The sequence below is a fragment of the Sardina pilchardus genome, chromosome 8, assembly GCF_963854185.1.
Source record: "Sardina pilchardus chromosome 8, fSarPil1.1, whole genome shotgun sequence".
Classification (NCBI taxonomy): Eukaryota; Metazoa; Chordata; class Actinopteri; order Clupeiformes; family Clupeidae; genus Sardina; species Sardina pilchardus.
Genome location: NC_085001.1, coordinates 18,280,871 through 18,303,508, shown reverse-complemented (window position 1 = coordinate 18,303,508; position 22,638 = coordinate 18,280,871). Strand labels below are relative to the sequence as shown.

General features: G+C 42.2%; 1 protein-coding gene across 1 annotated transcript in view; it reads left to right on the top strand.

Moving 5' to 3' along the window:
- The window catches only part of galnt9 (polypeptide N-acetylgalactosaminyltransferase 9), a 60,400-nt gene that overhangs the window by 19,456 nt on the left and 18,306 nt on the right, over positions 1 to 22,638 (top strand). The window contains exons 3-5 of the mRNA XM_062544032.1: positions 4,527 to 4,693; positions 10,183 to 10,357; positions 20,279 to 20,476. Of these exons, the coding sequence (XP_062400016.1) occupies positions 4,527 to 4,693; positions 10,183 to 10,357; positions 20,279 to 20,476 (540 nt within the window). The remainder of the gene's footprint in view (positions 1 to 4,526; positions 4,694 to 10,182; positions 10,358 to 20,278; positions 20,477 to 22,638) is intronic.

Sequence of the window (22,638 nt, the reverse complement as noted above, 5' to 3'; positions counted from 1 at the left end):
CCAGGTCAAATTATTATAACTCTGAAGTAAGCTTAGTTCCATTACCAACAGATGAACCAATCGCTCATGCCGTTCACACCTTACACGGCTTCCCAGACCAGCAGACAGGTACAAATTTAAGGGTGAGCGATGGCCTAAATTGGATTCAGTAACTAGGGCAATGGAGCAGCGATATCACTTTAAAAAATCTGGCGGCTGAGTTTGACCAATGAGACAATTCCACTGAAGTGAGCGGGCGCATCCCATTAACAGTCTGGCTTTGAACAAACAGTTTTCACACACACACACACACACACACACACCGCCTTCTTGCTTAAACAGAGTCTTGCGTGAAATTGGAGCTGAAATCGCATGATACACACAGTCGAGCATCTCTGTAACTTTAGTGTTTGTGCTCTGTGAAGGTCAACAGCTGAAAGGATGTCAATAAATGACCAGATGTTGATTTGATGCTCAGTATTCGAAGAGAAATTATACTTTTGTTGGCAATATTTTCACTTACTTTTGTGCTTTAAAAACTGAAGCAGGTCAACGGGCTGTTTAAAAACTTGCTGACTTGATAGTTGCCCTATACTGTACATTTCATTGATATGATATAGAATTGTATGCTACAGCAAAGCCCTTTAAAATGAATAGATCTGCCATGCTTGTGGTCACTGTTATCTTCAGTTTTTCCGCACAGTGATTTGAAAGAAACAAACTCAGTGGTTTCCATCCATATTCTCATAACCTGCTCAGTGAACAGTGGAAATGGTGGGGTTTTTGATTTCCATTTCCTGGCCTGCTCAACAGCACATTTCTCTCTTGCCTGTCACTGCACTGGAGTGAGCGCTGGTTGACACGGGCCAAACTCGCGTGCCCCGGGTGTGCGGCAACGTCACCGGCCTTAAATGCTGACTGCACAATGTCCACAAGCCTGAGTTGGTTGGGTTGTGGGGACGTCTGTCGCAGCCTGCTGGGACCCATCTGGTGCGCTTTCGGTTTGCCCGGCGAAGCCGCGGGGGCCTGGCGACGACGGTGACTCAGTGAGTCTCGCCTGTTCAGATGTAACACCTGAACTCAGCTGCGTGACTTCACACGGCTCGAAAGCTTGGGCGAGGGCCAGACATGGCTGTCGCACCACCAGATGAGCAAGTCCGGATGGGAGGAGGGGAGGGGGGATTATTTGATGAATGTGTTTTTATAATTTATGTGTGTGATAAAAAACAGAAGTCAGTGCTTCAAAATGTATTAAGGCCTACACACACGGCCGGCGACGTGGTGGCGATTTATGGCAGGCAACCTGCAAAATTGAATAGAATCTATTGAAGTGAATGGGGCAACGCACACGGCAAGTGGAGCGACGACCGTCGCATCGCTCTAATCGACCCCTCTCTAATTTCCAGGGCATTTTTGACAAGTCATAATAGAAAACAGCTGTCTGGACAGTGAATCTCCACTGAATCGATGGGTGATGGCTTCGCCACCAGATGAGCAAGTCAGGATGGGGTGGGGGGGTCTATGATGTGTTTTTATAATTTATGTGTGTGATAAAACACAGAAGTCAGTGCTTCAAATTGCATTAGTCAAAAAGATTCTGTTTTGACCAGAAATCTACTAGACAGCTTAATTCATTGAGGTTTTGCAGTTAGTGATACAAGAAAGACCATGTTGGTCTGCAGTCTCTTATTCCATATGTAGATAGGGAATTCACATTACATGGAAATATCCAGGCATGAATCATTTGACATTCAAGTTATTGTAGTCTTTGTGAATGTGCAGAATGCAGTGCAGAGCATGATTAAGTGATAAGAGTAAAAGGGAAAACATAAGGTCAGTAAGTAGGCTAACGTGTTCTGTGCTTGTTAAAGCAATCATTTCTGTTACATCTCCTTTTATCTCCATTGATTTAAATGCATGAATCGTGTTCTGCACATTCACAAAGACTTCAGTAACCCGAATGTCTAATCTGCTTTGCCTGGGCACAGTGCAGACCATGCAACTCTGGCGCTGTGTGACCCATATACTGTATGTCATTCATAGCTGTAGTCAGGACAACCTTTATGCAACTCATTTGTCACCTATGACATTCCCTATCAGAGGGAAAATGAGAAAAGGGTCTGTTGTGTTCTTTAATTTGGTGCTATGAAGACAAACTCTTCAGACTTCAGTTTTCATTAAGCTGTTGTCTGGAAACAAGAGGAGTACAATTTTTTAATGCCAAGATATTTTTAAAGAATGTTTTTTAAACACATAGCTGCATGCTGTGGGAGCGCAAAATCTCTGACCATATAATTTAATTAAGATAACATTATCGTAACCAAATGTGGAGTTCCACATGGCTTTTATCCATTCAAAGCTGATATTGGGCGAATACTAAGCATGGAATTGGGTAAAATAAAGAAATACATAAAACATCTTCTCAAAACAGACATCATGGTCGAATAGCTCATTCGATAACCTCAAAATAATAAGACTGGTTATATTGAACTTTTCTGTATTGGGTTTTGTAAAATTAAAGTCTCTTTCTTGTTTAGCTCACATGACATTTTACTTTCAAAGTGGTCTGCAGCATTGCTACAAAACGCTTCCATTTTAATGCATTTGTGTTGGCCAGAACCAATTGGTTGACTGCCCTGCAGGGTTATTACTCCGTGTTAAAAAACATATTTTTTTCTCTATTATTTCTGCTCATCCCTCAGCCAGCTCTTCAAATAAAACCAAATCTCTGTCCTTAAAATGTCACTCTTGAATGGTATGATCACAGGGTACACCATTGAATGCTGAATCACATAATCCCCGGTGATTTCAGAATGAATGCACAGAAAGCCGAATGGGGATCACTGCTGGACCACTCTCGGAGTAGCAGGGACGGGGGGACTTGAAAAGGAGATGCTGATCAAGTGCTTACAGTTGCCATAGGAATCAGGCCGAATGTGACAGGCGCTCAATATTTGCTGGGCAGGACGGGGGCAACGGAGACACGTGATTCACCTGGCCAGTGGAAACCTGGCCCAACGGAGAGCAATACCATTCTTTAAGAATACAATAGAAGAATAGAAGGGCTTTATTATTCACTGCACTGTATCTGGGTGAAACGTCACAAAGTGACGTGACAGCGCCGGACGGCACCATGACGGACGGCAGAAAGATAGGAGATGTACGGCAAATTACATTATGAAGAAGTGAACACCTTCACTTTAACATATTTTGTAGTTCAGTGTATTACTTTGGTCAGCGTCTGGTAGTCAAATAAACATGCCAGATGTGTTGTAAGGTGAAATGGGTTGTGATCGCAATTTTACATAGTTATTAAACTAGTGATAACAGCACTAACATAGGGCTGCTAGATCGTAGTCTACTGCTAATATTAGCCTACTGTATATTAACATCCATATTAAGTATTTCTGGGCTAAAATATTTCAAACCGATTTGGCCACTTTATTTGTAATGCTCTTAACAGATGTAACATAGTCAAAACATAACATATCAGTATATGAAATAACGTTAGCGGTCATTGAACACTATTATTAGCTAACCTAGCTTACGTTTATCCTAGCACTGAACTCGTTAAACGTGCCGTCCCATTCAGAGTTTATGGTTGCTATAACAACCCTTGCTGAGCTAAGTAGACGGACCAGATGACAGTGCAATCGTGGTTGAAATACTCCCGAAACACTCAAGAAAACAAAGCAAAATATATCTGTTTCAAGTAATCGGATGTTGATTCATTACAGACAATATGCTAACAGTGGTGGAAGGACATTATGAAGGTAAAATTTCAATATAATCTCTGAGCTAGCGCTATACGTCCCATCAGAACCCATTGATTCGACTCGTCTTCTTGCCGTCCAGTTAGCTATTTCGCTGTGGCGCGAACTTTTATGACATCATTGGCAAGGGGTGAGTAGTCTCTGGCTCTGGATGATACTTTGGTTTGGTTACCATGGCACTGTATTGTAGGGACCTACAGTTAAGAGTGTTTGCATTGTGTTTAGCAGATGCTGTACAATAAACCTCCTTGTATCCTTGTATCCTTGTATCCTTGTATCCTTGTATCCTTGCATCCTTGTAAGTAAGTAAGTTACTTTATTTGTCCCCCAATGGGGCAATTTGTTTTGCAGCAAATAGTACAGTACAGATCACACACAAGCACACACAGTTGAAGAGGTTGCCTACCTTGCAGCCATAGTGTCCTTGCATCCTTGTACAAGGATGTGCTCAATGTCCTTTGATCCCCTTCCATCGTCCTCCATCTTGAACTCACCACATTCACTGCAATTAGGGGATCAGAGTGACCTTTTGCTAGCATAACCTGGAGAACCTACTTTATGCCAGAGTCTAGTCTAGGATGCATACTGACTGACTTGAGTCTGAAAAAGTGTGTGTGGTGTTTGGAGCAATTCTGAATGGCAGACACCTCAAACTGAACGTTTGAATCAGTCAGATCCTTCTGTGTGCCCTGCATCTTTTATTGTGGATGTTTCATCTGATGAGTAAAGCAGAGATATGTATTGATTTTTGGACTTCTGTTCCCTTTTTTGTAGATGCAAGCCCCTGAGCTACCCAGATGATCTTCCTCAGATTTCTGTGGTGTTCATTTTTGTGAACGAGGCCTTGTCAGTCATCCTACGGTCTGTCCACAGCGTAGTTAACCATACACCAGCTCATCTCCTCAAAGAAATCATTTTGGTGGATGACAACAGCGACAGCGGTAAGGATAATGAAAATACATTTAATTTCATTGAAGTTTAGTCTGCATTTTTAAACACCCTTTGATGAACCCCTTGAAATTGTTCTCCCTCTAGATTACAGTAAATGTTTCTGACTTCCTGGTGTGACACTCCCATGGTCATTTACAGCATGTGTATTAAACAGGAATGGATTCAAACATTAAGTTACGTAGCCAATGTAGCTCTGTCACAGAGTGACTGTTGGTAAGGTATAATGATTCTTGTTTTGTTTCCTTTATTGATTTAGTTAATTACATTTAATTTACAATTAATAGTTTTTCTAATGTACAATGCCGTTTCAGTTTCAAAATAGCCTATACTGCAAGGGCTAAATGAGACTTTGTCTCTGCAGCTGAAAAAGCTGTTTAAATACAAGATATGTGCTAAATTTAGGCTATTGTAGCTATATTCAAATAGTTATTGTGGTAGAGCATTCTATTGATCTGAATGAATCACCTGACAAGGTACTGTAAGCATAGGCTACGCTACAGTATATAGGCCTACACTGTGGGATACTATAGGGAAAAGAGAGAGGAGGGTTGTCATAGTTACCAAACCACAAAACATGAATTACACGGACTCTAGTCATGTCTCACAATATTATTACAACTAACAGATTTTGCCACAGGAACTCATTTATCCATCGGAATCATGAATGATGAAGCACCTGAGAAACTTTTGAACCAGGAAGGCAAGTTAGCACTTGGGATCCCTTGGTGCCACCACTTCGTTGTGTTCCCACAAGCCTTTGAAAGAACAGTGAGATGATCAATCAGCTATAATTTATACCAAAAGTTTTCACATGGGTTTCCTTAGTTATGCTTAGAGACCAGTATAATTTTGGAGCAGGGTTTATATATGCGTTGAGATGAGCCATGCTTTGTTCCCACCACGAGTGTTAGTTTCTCAGCATGCACAAGATATCAGTCTCTTATCATACACATTGTTGGTTGTCTGCAAAGACTGCTTTTGAATAATGCAGCATAACTTATTCAGAATGTCTCAGCTCAGGAAGTAATAACTTTGTAAATGATCTTCTCTTTGTTTGTGTATGTGGACGCCCGCCGCAAGGGTCTGCACTTTGTCTTGTTCCATTGCTGAACAGACCATAAATGGCCACAGCAACAAAGAAGAATGACTGAATAATTTGTCAGGGGTTGTTGGCAGAGAACCCATCATGATTGTTGGGGGGGGTGGGTCTGGGATGCCAGACACCCCTGTGGAGCCTTCTGGATGTGGGCCTAATTTATCAAAACTACTTATGAAGGAAGCTACCTGCTTAATAACTCCAGTGAAATGTTCTCAAAGGTCGCTTTGTTGGTAATGTTGTTTTTGAGGGTAGAAAGGCTCCGTTTTTGATTGGACGCTGTGGGAAATCCCCCACCTATAGCACTATGAATTTATTACTGACAAACATTAGCATTGATGACACAGTATGAATGGCAATGTATTCTGCCTACTCTCAGTACATAACACAATGATGTTAAAATGGCATGTACAGTATATTTCATGTAAATGTAGAACTTTTTATTGGAAGTTGTTGCTCAAACTGGTTCATCACTGCATGAAGACATTTTGTTAACTGAAAGAGTAATGCTGCATTCATTTTTGACAATTATATTATGTGCAATTGATGTTCACATTACAATTAAGTAGATTCATTTTTTCCCCCCATCATTTCAATATGTAATTTCAACAACACATTATTGGCAACAGCACATGGAAAAGACACCAGACGGATGGTGGTGTTCTTGTCCCTGCTCTTCCCAACTCCCTAGCTCCGTTTCTGCCCTCTTCATAGTCTAATGTTACCAATGCAAAGTCCATATGTGGAGGCAAAGGCATTGGAAGGACACCTCTTGTCTTATCTATATTTCTTTATTTTAAATCCAAGCAATGCCTTTTTATAAAGGCGGAGACTACTAATCCTTCTCCTAATTTCTCCTAATCCTAATTAGCCTGTGATGAAAGCAGTGAGAACTCCATCGCTGCATTCAGACGAGAGAGCCAAAAAACAAGTCAAATATTGTTGTGTGCAACATTGTAACTTCTTTACAACGAGCAGATTATTCAAAAAGTTTCTGTAGTTACTAACTGATCAAGCTGCAAGTTGCTTAGTCAGAGGATCTGTGACTGTGAATGTTATGTAGACCTAAACCGGTTGTATTTCATATATCTTACAGACAAGGTTCGATATCATTTATAGAGTAAAAAGTATTGAAACCATTCAAAAGGCTATGATAAATGGGATCTTCACCCATTGACTGCTTGTTCAAAACAACCCAAAACGCATGGATGGCTGCCAGGCATACTGAGATGCTTTAGTCCCAGAAAATCATTGTGGCTTATGTCCGCCATGGTTGTCAGCTTCCCTCATCCCTTACCACCTCTCCAAGTATGGACTACAATGGAATGCTTGCACTGACTCTGAGCTCAATCCATATATTTGCAGGGAATTTACACCCAATCACTGCAAGGCATTTTAGGAGCCTGGCCAGGGATCTGTTCTCAAATATGCTTTTCCTGCAATAGCATACCTCCTGCTTACTGGAGCCTCCCTTTGCAAACCTTTTCATTATTACTAGGCACATTTTTTTGTAGCCAATGCAATTAAAAAACACACATTTGTAAAGGCAGGTTTTCCTTTCTATTTTTTTCTTAAACGCAGGTGAAAACATTCAAGTAATGTAATATTTGTGGTTTTGCCCAAGCTATTTTTGGCAAAAAAAAACTAATGCTGCTTTTTGTTTTGACCATATGGCTCAGTGATTTTGTCTGAACACTAATTTGCTAAGAACATTTGTCATTGTTTGTCAAGAAAGCCAAGGATGCTCAGATGTATGCTATTACTATAGCACAAAACTTGGCACCTTGCAGCATATTGGGCTCATGTGCAGAAGAAGGCTAAACCAGGCAAGCCCATGGATGATTCATAGGCAACCGTAATTTAATGAGTAGAATGCCTCAGCATCAACATTAATTAAAATACACAAGAGTCCCTTGATTCAATTGCTCTGTGTGTGTGTGTGTGTGTGTGTGTGTGTCTGTGTCTGTGTGTCTGTGTACACGCAAACCAGTGTGTGTTTGAGAGCGTAGAGAATATGGAACACCAGAGAGGGGATGGAGGAAGCGATGGCAAACCAGAATGAGCATCCTTGGGGGTGTACACTTGAACACAGTTAGGGGTTCCGAAATAGCAACAACAGCCCAGATCCTCATGGTTCCCGTGTCCTCTAGTGAACCATTGTGTATATTGTGTTCGGCCTCCGCTCCAATAAGACCGAGGTCTGTTCCTTTTGTGTTTCACTGTGTTTGGTCTGCCTCCTGCACACCTGCTTTTCGCTCGGCAGCCAGTTTTCCTGGATCCAAAAGGCCTGTCTTTTTCACAGGCTCCACAATGTACTAGATTCCAACCGACATTTTGGCCCCGCATCCCCTTGGCAGGGACCGAGGTCCCATCTTCCCCCCAGGCTGGCCTGCACAGGAGCCGCATAAATGGCCTCCTAAAAAAAAGGGAGCAAGCCAAAGTCAACAGTGGCATCCGCCTCATCCCAGCTCCATCTCAGCGGAAGCCGCGCAGTGGGAAGCGTATTTAACACCAAACGGAGAGGCAGAATTGTAACGCTGGCGACAGTGTCGCCAGCATGCTCTCTGATCGCTTTTTTTGTTGTTGTTGTTTGCCGTTACAATGATTCCAGTGTTAATGTTTCTGCTGACGCGGATGCTGTGCTCGGGCGACATTAAACCATTAACATGCAAGGCTGGCTACTTGACCTTTCCTCAGTGGTTCTGCTTGTCCTTTCTCATTTAACATGTGGTGTGTGAAGTGCCTGGAGGTACACTGAGGATTACTTGTGAATAATGAATCATACTTAGCAGCCACACTCCCTCCGCCACGTCTCTCTCGTCACCTCAGACTGAGACCGCTGTACACAACAGTTCTGTGTGAGCCTTGAGCCTCGTTTTTAATTTCTCTGGCTTTTTCTCCAGTTTCATTTAATGGCGAATTATGTAGACGGCCGCTCAATTTTCATTACCCTTTCCTCAAATGAGGCCCCCGAACGCAGCCTTCTGAAATTCAATTTTTTAGTGTAGAGAGCATAAATAAACAGACATTGTTTGATTTTCACTGAGAGAAAAGATGAGCACCATTATCCAATCTCTCTTACATGAGGAGTGCATTGGGCCTCGACAGATCCTTCATTCCTTGGACATTCATATTAATCTAAGCGTGAAGAGCTATTGTCTTGGCTTGCATTATTTTCCATCTATTATCATACCCTTGGGGGCTCCACGGCGTCATCCATCCACAAGCATTGCCTTGTGAGCCACATATCAAGCTGTGGCACCAGATCTACAAATTTGTGTGTAAAGAAGCTGAAAGCGTCCATTTTGATGAAATAAGCCGGCGCATACGCTTTACTTTCGACTTTAGCTTCTCCATCTTTAACCACGTGCATGTGAAATATCTCCATAATCCACAACGTAATGTGCACAGATGTTAGGAGTCATAAATTGCCACAATTATGTCTGAATGATGGTAGTTTTTCTTAGCTCGGTTTCATTGTTCGGTACACTTTCCTTCGGTGTGCGGTGATTAAAAAAGTGTTTACAGGGACAGATGGTGTTCAATAACGTTTGATTTCAGCACATTTATTGGAGGCAGCAGGTCTCATTTCTATCCTGCTAGATAAATGTAGCTTCAATTTGTGAACCGTAGAGGTGTTTATTTGTTGAAAACGCACAGACATGAACAGAAAACACAGTCCCCCATACACACACACACACACACACACACTCCCTCTCGCAGTCCAAATTCCCTCTACTGTGACATCTTCATCAAAGTTATAAATTATGTTGTGTATTTCTCCCGAGCTGATTTATGTGAGGAGTGAGAGTCGGATTCGCGCATCGGAGCGTTTAGGAAGCTGTGCACGGCAAGTGTCCTTATTACTCTCCTCTGCCCGAAACTAGAGCACTCAGCAACCTGCAGCGAGAAGCTCAAACACTCATCAATCTCCCCCAAGCATGTCCTTGCCTGCCATTTGTTTACTTCCCCCCACCCAGCTCATCCTGCGCCGGGGCGTAGGAGGCTTCACCTGACTGCTGAGAGGAGCGGCTATAGTGCTCGGAGGGCCAGAGCCCAGAGCTAACACATGGCCAGTCAGCTAATGGTGACCGGACCACAGTCTGTGTGGATGGAGGAAATTTGGAAATTCACCATGAAGCCAGCATAGTGACCTTTTGGAGGTCATTTGTAAAAATATATCTATCGATCACACTAATGACTTCATTTTTTTTTATGACAAGTCTCCAAGAAAGGAATTAGGCCTGCATTGCTGAGGAGACTTATTGTAAATGCTTTGTTTTCTCAGGGAGGGGGTGGTTAGCATAGTACATGGCAGAAAATGGCACTCATTCACAATTGCTGTTCATTCATATGTGTTTTACATTTCTGTTCTTCCTTCAGTGGAGTTGAAGTTCAATCTGGACCAGTACGTTAACAAACGCTACCCAGGCCTAGTGAAGATTGTGAGGAACAGCAAGCGCGAGGGCTTGATTCGCGCCAGGATCCAGGGATGGAACGTTGCCACCGCTCCCATCGTGGGCTTCTTCGACGCACACGTGGAGTTCAACACTGCCTGGTGAGTCGAGGGTCATACTCATTTAACCTGGTATTGACTGTGATTGCAGAGAGCGGCGTGGTAGGGTGACCTTGTTCTGACTGTGTTAAACAAAAATGAAGCTACTCCCCCGACGTAGAGAGCTGCAGCCGTTTCATTGCCTGCCAACTGTAAATATATATGGATTGAGTGGAAGGGTTGAGCACATGCATCGCATGTGAGATTCAGAGCGTGCTGTTGGAGACCGTGTGTACTTATTCGTTCTGTCTTGTACGATTTGGGTTAACAGCTTTCTTTCTTTGTTTCGTTTTTTTTTTAAGAAAAGGGCAGCATGACAAATTAAACTGAATGTCATGTTACATACTCAATGAAATCATTCGCAGTTTTAACTTTTAACACGTAGGTACAACCCCAGAGTAGGCTACCAATTAGTACCAAAAGTGAGGAAGTGCATATGAAAACTAAGAATTTCTCCAATTTTTCCACTTTTTCCAAATTTGTGTATTTCAGTTTGCAGAAATTAACAAATAGGCTAAGGTTCATTCAAGGAAAATTGTTTGGAGTTGAACAGGGCATAGATGGAAATATTTTTCATTTTTTAATGCTACACCAAGTTACTTAACTACATTTAACGACCAGCTATTAGCAGCTGAATTTCTTTTCTGAACTCCAATGGTCGGAAGAAAACATTGCATATTCAATCACAAACTGGAGGGCCAATCTGTTTTTGTGAAAATGTTAATTGAATAGCTGTGGGATATTGCGGTGATGGAATTCTAATGTGCTGATAAGCTAATTGAATGCTGGGCTAAGAGTTTAGCGGAGTGTCAGGAAACTCAATGAAGAAATTGCCTATGTTCTCAACCGCACTCTGACTTTAAATACAAGTCAAATCACTTTCTCACTTTAGCCTACTTGTTTGTTTACCAGCTGTTGATCAATGTCAGTGCCAATTGCGTATGAGTGCGTCCCACATAGAAAGAAGCTACAGAAGTTACTGAACTTTGCAGTGGTGCGGTGGCCGGGGGAGGGTGGCCTAGTTTGTAAAAAAAGGTCTGATGTAATTAATAATACATGAATTGGATCTATCTTCGTTTGCTGGTGGGAATTCAGTCAGCCCTGATTCCCCACTTCGCTCTCTCTCTGTCTCTCTCTCTCGCTCGGTGCCACCCTTACAATGAGACTAAATCAGCCAAGCCCACCTGTTTATGCGCGGCGATGGAGAGGGTTTGCCATCACCTGTAGTGTCTCGTCTCCGTGACGATGACTGATGTCCCGGAGTCTTCCTCATCTTTTTCGCAATCTGCTTGTCTTCAAATATGAATGTCCTCTCCTCCCACTTGCGACCCTTTGAATTTCCATTTCAGACGTTCCCCTCGCTACGTCATGTAGAGGTGTCTTTTGTGTGAGTGTGTGTGTGTGTGTGTGTGTGTGTGTGTGTGTAGCTGATGTTTTCATGAGGCTTTCCTCTCCTGCCTCTGGATGATACATTTTACATAAGTAAGCTTTTGTGTGCCTGCAGAAGAACAGATGTGTGCTCTGATTGCATCAACCACATGTACACACCAGCAGGGTGCCTTGCTCAAGAGCTCCTTGGATTACATAATATTCATACTTTGTGTGTGTGTGTGTGTGTGTGTGTGTGTGTGTGTGTGTGTGTGTGTGTGTGTGTGTGTGTGTGCGTGCGTGTCCGTGTGTGTGTGTGTGTGTGTGTGTGTGCGCGTGCGTGTATGCGTGTATCTGTGTGTGCATGTATGTGTGCGTGTATGTGTGTGTGTGTTTGCCATGTATACATGCATATTCCTCTGTAACCATTCTCCTTTACAGGCAAATGCAGTGCATATTTTAATTTACCCCTTGCTGTGAATATCATAATCGGAACCATTTGTCTCATGAATACATCCAGGTGAATTTCCGACTCTCACTCTCTCACCAGTACAGTCAATATTTAATTAATACACCGCGAAAGAGAAAACGGAACCACGCCTTAACAGCTATAGATTCAACCCCTACTACAGATATATGTGCATGCCTTAAGAAATACATCCCATTTATCATATAACGGTAACACAGCCGGCACATCCGGTGATAAGTGAGATGGATAGAGCCTCATAGCTGTGACCTTGTTGCAGCTACTGGAGCAGAGAAGCCCTACCTGCTGTACAGCACAATAGCAGCGCTCCCGGAGTTCGCACACAGGAGCAGAATGTGCTTTCACTGTCGCAGTTGAGTGCAGTCGCAAATAAGCATTCGATTCCAGCACATGATGTAGCAGCGCTTGTACAAGTTTGGCCACCCATTCTCCGTTAATGCAGCTGCTTTACCCGGTGTGTTACGACTGGTGTACTATTGATCACGAAGCCTCTCCACCATCTATAAGCAGGTAATCCATTCACTAAAAAGGGCTGCATTGAAGCACCTGAGGATTTTTTTTGCCTTTCCCTTAATCCTTGTTTAATCTTTTTCTTTATTGACTTGATTGACCAGGAGCCGAGGAGCTCGAGTTAATACTTCTATTTCCTTCTGTATCAGTTAAGGCACGCTTACTTTTCCCTCTGACAGTCCCATTACAAGCCAGGAAACAAAACCATCCATCCTACAGCAAACTATTCCCCAGGCTAATTCATCAGTCACCGCCACAGCCTATTCTCAACCAAATGCGTACAGTTAATGAACAAACACATAACGAGGTTCTAATGAGCCTTCCGCACATCTCGAAATTGTGGCTTCACAGGGACCCTCCAAAGGAAAGGATATTTATTCATTTATTTATTTATTTTTGTCTTTTTTTTTGTGAATGATACACTGTTGCAAACTCAGGTTAGTGGTGATGAATGGGTCCCCGGTGCTAGGAAGGCACAACAGGAGAGAGATAAGGCTGCAGAGTGTGGAGGGTAATGAAATGCACATCTCCAGATACGGAATACAGAGAGGGTTGCCTCTCTACCTTATACGAACCTCCCAACCCTATATCATCCAGTGTGCAGGGGAACAACCACAGGGCCAACAACTTTTGCAACAAATACAGGTTTTATACATTACATTGTATACTGTATACGGTATACATATATATATATATACACATATATACACACTGTATGTATACACTATATACATATATATACATACACTGTATACAAACATAGCCTATATATATATACTGTATATATATAGGCTATGTTTAAGCATAAGCATATACAGTATATATACACAGTATACTGTATTCTTAAATATGTTTATTTATTTACTTGTTTATTATTATTATTATTATTATTATTATTATTATTAGCTGTTAGTAGTTACTATTAAAGAGGAATAATGCAGGATTGGCGATTTCATCTCTGGTTTCGGTTTTCGTTTTCGCTCGTTTTATGCTTGCATATTTCTCTGCAGAGCTTCCCCGACAGCTTTAGCGTGTATATTTATGTATATAGGCTATATATAAATATATAAATTGCAAGCGTGGTTCTTCTTGTTCCTTTCGCGTCTCTGACTTCCAGATGTAAACAGCAGACGATCGTTTATCAGAAAGTTGCAAGGTTGTAATAGCGGAGAGGGACACTAGGGGCCGGAGGAAATGTGACTGTTTTCGATAAAACTGGTCAGTCAAGCAAAACAACGATTTCTAAGCGATTTTATGACTATGAAAAAGTTGCATAGGGTCTCTTTAATAGTAGTATTATTAGATTTTTTGTTTTGTTTGTTTTTTAGATAGACCCCTGTAGATACAAATGTAAACAAGTGTACATGCAGTGTTCAAAGGTAGAATATGAAAGAGATGCTGGTCTTTACCGAATCAGGATGTTTCCTGACTCCAGTGGTCATATGCATGTATTTTTTCTTTTTAATATCTTTTATATATGCAGTAGGATAACTAGTCCATATGGACTGTATGCACTGATACACATATCCCTTTGCTGATTGTTTTCACTGCTTTCAGCAATTCTGTAGTGAACAGCATACTAATGAAAATTCAGATGATTTTGCTGTATAAAAGCACCCAACCCTGTAAAGATTGAATATGCAATACAGTGTACAAAAAAAAACCCTCTATGCTGAAATAGAGGTATGGTAAAGGGCTGTGCCTAGAGAAATTATGTTTCTTCAGGAGAGCCCTAAGCCTTCAAATTCAGGGTATTAGACATATGTTGAAACATTACAGTGCTAGGATAATGGGAAAAGGCTTCGGGAGGAAAGTGCTCTCAGGTTTGAGAGGACTGCATACACAGATAATATTCCAGTAAGGAGCCACCAAAGCGCCTGCATCAAATGATGGCATCTGTTTGAAAGCCCTCTGACTGCACAACCGCTACCAGTTGTGTTCCTAATTCTTGTTTGGTTTCCTGCTCCCATCAGCTTTATTTCACATGGTATGCTTTTCTCAATTTTGTGGAGCTCCCAAGGGAAATAAATTAAAGTGAGTCATAATTGTCTGATAAACTCTTGTATGGATGAACTTTGTGTAATTTCACTGGGCCTTTTAGACATCTAATCGTACGGAGCGCTATTTCAGTCACAGAGAGCCTTCAAAAAGGACATGTAAAGTCAAGCACATGAAGCTGAAGATCAGAGTTTATTAATTCTGCTATATGATAAATGGTGCTTTTATGGGAGTCCCTTTGCTTTTACAAGTCCATACGGGGCATAGGGATGCCGTCATGATTTAAGTTTTAGCCGGGCTTTCAACATTTCGACCCACTCACATTAGCCAGAGAATCCCCATAAAGATATGTCACCATTAAGGATGTGGGGTGTTCGTTTCGAGGGTCTTTAATAGGAACACTTTGAGCAGTGTAGCTACATTTCATTTAGTTTCAAAAGAAGTGAAGAACCCAGGGCTCTTTGTGGGAAAAGCTTGGGCAGAATCCTATGAGTGATTTTCAACTCTGCAATCTGCAATACACATTCATTTATGGCCCCTTTTGTATATGATGATGTCGGTTCTTTGTGTAAGTTTCTATGGATAACATATCCATACTAGCCTGGTTAAAAGCATACTTATTCACTTCATGAAAAGAGTCCGGTGACTCACGACTCGGATATGTTTCCAACACTAGCATGGTGATGGGTGTATACTTTGCGTTAGCTTTGAAATCATTGTACAATTCTAACAAATCACATTGATCAGGGACTCTTGGCCAGGGTATATCCAGACACCGATATTAGCTGGCATGAATGCATACTCTACTGTGTCCAGATTTTGTTGAAATGTAAACAGCTTGACAACTGTGAGGACTGCAAATGGGTGGGGGAAAAAACAGTGTCTAGCCACACCATTAGTGTACGTATGGTTCTCATCTTCCCTGTTTGATATCCTTATGTGTTGAGAGCTCCAAAGAGCCGTCAAATATGAATTCTTTCAGAACAACAAAACATTACCTAATAGCTATATCAAACTATCTAGAAGATAAAATCCATGATCTACCCCTTGATCTGGATCAGCTCCAGAATTTAATGGTTTCTCTTGCGGCCCATGTCACAATCCTCCACCACGTTTCATGAATATCGTCCAGGTAAATTTTCTGTAATCCTGCTGACAAACAGTAAAAAAAAAAGCCATAAACCTCACTGGTGTAGTGATTTGTATGAAACGTAGTTCAAATCCGGGTCAGAGCACAAATTCTTGGATTCTTTTTTTTTTTTTTTTTAATGGAGTTGTCTTGAAATTCCATTCAAATAAGACTTGATGATTGAAACAGGATCACCAATAAACTGATTTATTGTAGAAAGGACCAGATACAAAGAATATGGCTGAGTCTCAAACAGGCAATCTGCAGAATCTAACAGGCTATTTCTTAGCTGCTGAATGAAGCAGGCTGACCAGGCCAGCACAGGTGCAAGTCCACTCACTCCCTGGATCCTTATCAAAGGAGTGTTCCTACAGAATCAAATAATTATACTGGACAGAACGGCGTGAATCTGTCATGGGACAAATGGTCCCAATTGCACCAAAATGGACACGGCCATATTCGGGAGTGGTCAACATAATGAAGAGACAGAACACTGGGGCATGTGAATGATATGGACAGAGATTGAGACCTCTGATAAACATATGCTTATATACTTACAGAGAGGTACGTTCTCTTTGTGTCTGGGGCACCTATCCATATAAACTTGTTGCTTGTTTTGTGCATAATACACAACATTATTTGGTGTCTATCAGGCTGGGGCTGCATGTATGGTCTGACTTAGTGAGACTAACCCCCTTGTGTTTGGTTCCACCTATTTTAGCGGCAAGTGAGATACATCTGCATTCTACTATCCATAAACCCCCAATCGATGTTTTGTACTGTATAGATGCTGTTTTCACTGTCTTGTAAATGATTTGCTTGCATAAAGAGACGGAACTCTTGTTGTGACTCTGAGTTTGATCGTACAGTGCTTCACTTGTTTTTACGTACTCTCTACCCATTTGATCACTTGATTCTCAGAGGAACCAAGTGTTTCTCTCTCAAGGACGGAACGAGACAGTAGAGTCCTTTGAAGGTTAGAAACGAGACAGAGCCAGCTTGCTTTTTGCTTGCTTTGAATCACAGTTTCATCATTAAAGCGAAAAACAAATATTAAGCATATGAATATCATGTCTATGGTGTCTAATTATCTGGTGGTTAATTTGTAAAAGTTGTTCTCTTAGCCAAACTAATCACAGATCATCAGACATTTCTGGCAGAGATTCAGACTTGGTCTCCTGTTGGACTCATTAGAAAATAAAAGGAGGCAAATGCTTTTGAGAGGAAATAACCGCCACATCACTACAAAAGACTAAAACAGACAAAGTTTAAACAACCCAAACAAGCACATTGGTATTCTGCCCTGGGACGCTCCTGGTGTTTATTCCCATGTCTGGACCGAGGGTTACAGCTGAGCTACGCCGGGATCCATTCGTAGCGTGAAGTCTGGTGTAGCCAGTTTTATTGATTAAAGTGGAAGCTAATTGTTGTAAGCGGTGTGGGCACTCAGTGGAACAGTTCTGTTCATGGAGCGTATGCCTGCATGAGCAGAACTCTTCCACTGAGCGCCCACACCGCTGTTGCCCGCCTGTTAGGAAGAGTGGCCTCTGTTTCTGTACTATTTTCTTAGTAAATATGTCTTTATCTGTGGTGTACTGTCTAAATATACTTCTCGTGGGAGCTGGAGTCTGACAGAACTGTTACTGAATGGTTTGAGAGCATACACGCTACTTGTGATGGCAAAGTGCTCTTAAGGAGCTTATGTACTCGCCACTGTAGGGCTTTCTCAGTATATTGAGTGGGTGGGCTTTCAATGCACTGCCCTGTGAATCGCCAGGTTTAAACCCCCGAGGATATAGAGCAGCAGCCTGAAATAGTCGTATGCAATGATGATAAATATCGAAAAGAAGCAGAGAAATATGTATACTATGGTGGTTGTGACAGGCGCAATCTCTGTTCAAAAACATTTGATTGAAGGCAATTCTGAAAAGATTCTTGAAATGAAGTAATATAAAATGGCTTAGGAATGTCAAATATGCTGGGCTGAGTGAGGCAGAGCTCACCCTAGATCCAGGTTAGCACTATTTTCATAACTTGGCATTACACCGGCCTCACGGAATTAACTTGATGAATATTTCTGATCATTTGGCATCCACAGTTGTGGGTCTATAAATTTGACTTAAATGAAATACTGATGGGCTAGAAATGCCTTTGGCTGGCTCTGGCAGCACTCATTGAATCTGTATGTCTTTCCAGACGACCTTCACAATCAGAGAGAAATATGGGGCCAAAGCCGTATTGATTGAATTGCGCTGTTAGTGCTGAGAGTTGGGCTGTGTTAATCATTATGACCCGCAGCCGCCTGGCCTTGTGCTCTCTTGAACCCGAACAGTGTGGTGCCCATACTCATGCTACTCATCCTCCCTGGGGAGATGGAGACATGTCATAACACCCCCCCCCCCCCCCCCCCATGCTCCATACAGTTATCCACGCATGAGGATTACTCATGGAAAGCCTGGCTGGTATAGTACAGTAGTCCACATGCCTTATCACAATAGAGAAATCTGCCGTCTATACAGTATGTAAAAGATCTATGTAAAAGATGAATTCAGCATTAAAGTCTCTCTCCCCTTGCTCATTTGAGTAAAGATAAATATGTGTCTTTTTGACATATATTTGGCATGAGGACACCTTCGGATATTAACAGCACCTTTCTGTGATCAAATTACTACTTTGTTTTACTGCTGTCTCTGTCTGTTCTCTCCCTCTTCCTGACAAATCCATTTTCAGTTTAATCTAAAGCTTTTCTCCTCTAGTTTTGTATTTGGGTGGGCGGTGGAACCACAGAATGAAGAATAGCCGTGATATTTTCAGTAATATGAGCACAAATGACATAGACACAAGTAGAAAACAGGGAGCTTCAGTAAATAGAAGAACCAGTTATTGGCATTATTCATTTGTGTGTGTGTGTGTGTGTGTGTGTGCGTGTGTGTGTGTGTGTGTGTGTGTGTGTGTACCTCCGCCGTACAGTCCAAAGTGAATCTCCTGCGCTGCCGAGATGCATTTTCCTCTCCCGGATAGAAATCTGTTTACATTTCACGTAGATCACATCTTATTTCCAAGTGTGATAGAGTGAAAATCAGCGCTGGAAATGTAATCATCAAAAAATCCCCTGTGATCCCGCTGTTTGTGGTCTGGGAGTGGCGTTCATTACAGGGAGAACAAAAAAAGGATTGAATAATCAGAGTTGTAAAACGTTTTTCCTGTTTTTAGCTTCGCTTTTTCTCTCTACCTGCCAGACTCTATCATTACTTCACTGACTGGCTGTGTGTGTGTGTGTGTGTGTGTGTGTGTGTGTGTGTGTGTGTGTGTGTGTGTATGTGTGGGTGCCTGTGTGAATATACATAGAGCACATACAATGGCTGCTGAATCTGTGAAAGTCAATAGCCAAACATTCACGGCTCAATACAGCTATAGAAATCCGTCAGGTTGATGAGGACAAACCTATTCATGTTGCTGTGACATGGAAAAACATGTCACTAGCAACACCAAGGTTGAGGCTTCAAGGTCCAAAAATAATCTGGAATGCTTTTAAAAAATGTGCGCCTGTATTGTGTTGTCAGCTAGTATGAATAGAATGTTCCGCTCTGTTAAATGTAAATTTCATCGGTCAGTGTTTTCTAAAGGCTCTACTGTTAAGAGAGAAAGAGACAGAAGACAGGGAAGAGTCAGGGGCTGACCAGAGGACACAGTCCTTAATACCGCTCACCACTAGTCTGTTACGTGACAGGTAATATGGAGGAAAGAAACATCCCAGGGCAGAAATGTCAGTGAACTTTTGCTTTCAGACGAGAGTGATGTTTCTGAGCGTGACCGGCTGTGTGTGTGTGCGTGTGTGTGTGTCTGTGTGTGTGTCTGTCTGTGTGTGTCTGTGTGTGTGTGTGTGTGTGTGTGTGTGTCTGTGTGTGTTTGTTTGTGTGTTTGTGTATGTGTGTGTGTGTGTGTGTGTGTGTGTGTGTGTGTGTGTGTGTGTGTCTGTCAGTCAGTCAGTCCGTCTGTCTGTGTGTCTCTGTGTGTCTCTCTGTGTGTGTGTGAGGAGACTGTGAAATAGTCTTTTCCATTCCCTTTATTTTCTCATTCTCTCTTTTAAAAAACTGTATTTTTTCTCTGCCTTTGAAAATAATTGATTTAATTGTATCTGTTGTTTGTAATGATAACGCACATATACATTTGCTGTAGTGTTGAGCCCATTCGCCGACATATAGTGGTTTGGGGTATGGGGTTTGCCATGGAGGATGATGGTGCTATGTGCAAGAAGCAATCACCCCCATCATCACACAATGCATCACCCCATTACTGATAATGGTGGAGAGGTCAGCCGGCCATTTTCTGATATACCTCTGAGGTGGAACAAACCACCTTAATGTGCTTTAATTGTTGTTGTTGTTGTTGTTGATGTCGTCGTCGTCCATTTCCTGTCTTTCCTCTCCAGGGCTGAACCCATCCTGACTCGGGTGAAGGAAGATCACACGAGGATTATCCTCCCGGCCATCGATAACATCAAGTACAACACGTTCGAGGTGCAGCAGTACGCCAACGCGGCACACGGCTACAACTGGGGCCTGTGGTGCATGTACATCATCCCGCCGCAGGACTGGCTCGACAAGGGCGACGAAACCGCCCCCATCAGGTGAGGGCTGAAAAACCTCCCCGGGCCGCTCCATTATACACGAGAAACTTGTATAAAATATGAATGAGCGGGGAGAGATGACAGATTAATATTTCAGACCGGTCGAGAGAGCCCTCCTTTGTCACTGGCGCAGAATCAGCCCATCAATCTGGGGTTAGGTTTTTCAAAATGATTAAGGTTTTTTTTCCACTCCCTTTGATATGATAAGTGGAGAATCAGCCGTGTGTTGATGTATGGTGGAGGTATCTATAACCTCTGATGACCGAACCAGCCTATGGGGATGATGACTCCTTTATTTAGCCAAGCCAAATGTGAAGGACAGTGTACACTGATACCACTCAAGCATTCACACTTGATGCTGAGAAAGAGCATGACTGAAAACAGGACCCTGTAAACAGAAAGCACAGCAGACTCCAGATCAGGTCACCGACACAGACATAGTGGTCTAGGGGGGTCATAAAAAACCCAATTCATTATTCATGCCAGTCTTATGCCAGACAGAAGGCAAGGCTGAGGCCCAGCTCGTCAGAAAAAGACCCAATTCCACAGCAACTTTATACCCTTACTCTACAAATCAGAATCGTATGAAGGACCATAAAGTGCAAAGCCATCTTGTTATGGAGTACATACTCATTGCTCACTGCAGAAAGTCGCATTAGCTAAATATGAAGTTAATGGGATACCACATTAAGGGGCTCGTATTCAGTTAAAAGCTGCGCCACAGAACAGATTGACATAAGGAGTGTAATGCCTCATGAACGCATCACATATACGGAGACATTAGTTATGCCCTATACATGGAGACGGTTGTAATTGATGGTGTTTGTGTCAGTGCCGGAGGAAGGTAGACCGTGCATCGAATGGGAGGAGGAACACTTTGTGGTCCTGCTTTTGTGGAGTGCTGTTATTGACAGATATTGGCACAAGTCGTGGTGACGGGAATAGATCAAAAGGCTGATAGCCATGACGTGTCAGTAATGCGAAAGCTATTTTTTTTTTTATCCCTTATCCACTCCCTCTTCCTCGGCTTCCTGTTGGCATTCGGCGCTTTGCCTCAGGTGATACAGGACAACCCACAGACATTTTCTATTTATTTTTTTTTACCTATATTTGTACACTGTGAGGAGAGTCAAGATAAAAACGCAATTTCAGATTTATGGAATGAATTGGTAAGCAGAATGCGGTGCATTGCAGAGGCTGAGTGTGATGTTATTTGACAAGCACTGGCAGATGGAGAGAGTCTCTGCCAATGAGAGGTACTGTAGCTCTCTTTAACATACAGTGCCCCTAAATAGAGGACAAACTGTTTGCATGCTATTTCTCTCTCTCTCTCTCTCTCTCTCTCTCCCTCTGTGTGTGTGTGTGTGTGTGTGTGTGTGTGTGTGTGTATGTGTGCGTAGCGGAGGTGGTGGTTGGAAACAGGGTAGGTAGGTGGGTGTTGGTCCACTTACTAGAACAAAGGGAACGAATACAATACAGTGATAAGTCCTTTTTTTCATCCTGCCGGCTGTTCCAAGATTCTTTGCACCAGCTTTTGTGTTTTGTTGTACACATAGAAATAGCAGGAAGATCTGTGGGGAAATCACATATGATTATTGTCAGTTCTGTCAAACTTGGTCAGGAAAAGAAGAGGCTGTTATTGATCTTTTTAGTCAGTACTCAGAGTGCTAAGGACTGCACTGAACAATGTTCTGAAGTGTGTCTTAAAGAACATAGATTAAAGGATTGTATACATACCTTGTTGAAAGGCTGAATCCAGATCTCATTACTATAAGCTGTAAGTAGGTTATCCCATTATATGTAGTATACTGTACCATATGTTCTTACAACATTTCACAACAATATAGCGTGCTAGTATGCAGTCGTGACGGTATAGTACTACTACTACTGGTGCTGTAACCTCACAAATGAAAGTACACACACTCCTCTAATCTACTTTCATTCTATGAATGTCAAAAATGAAATATTATTCTTAGCAAGCCTTGTTCTTCACATCATCAAGAATCCATCAGATGTCAGAAAGATAATAGCAGCACTGTCACCAGTGTTGTAAAGACAAGGGTTCTCGTTCACACGGGATTATGTGCGAGCTCTTCAAGAACGGCGTGCTGTTATTTTTAGTGGTGGGCCTTCATACAGGCTTGTTGAGTATGAATGTGCTT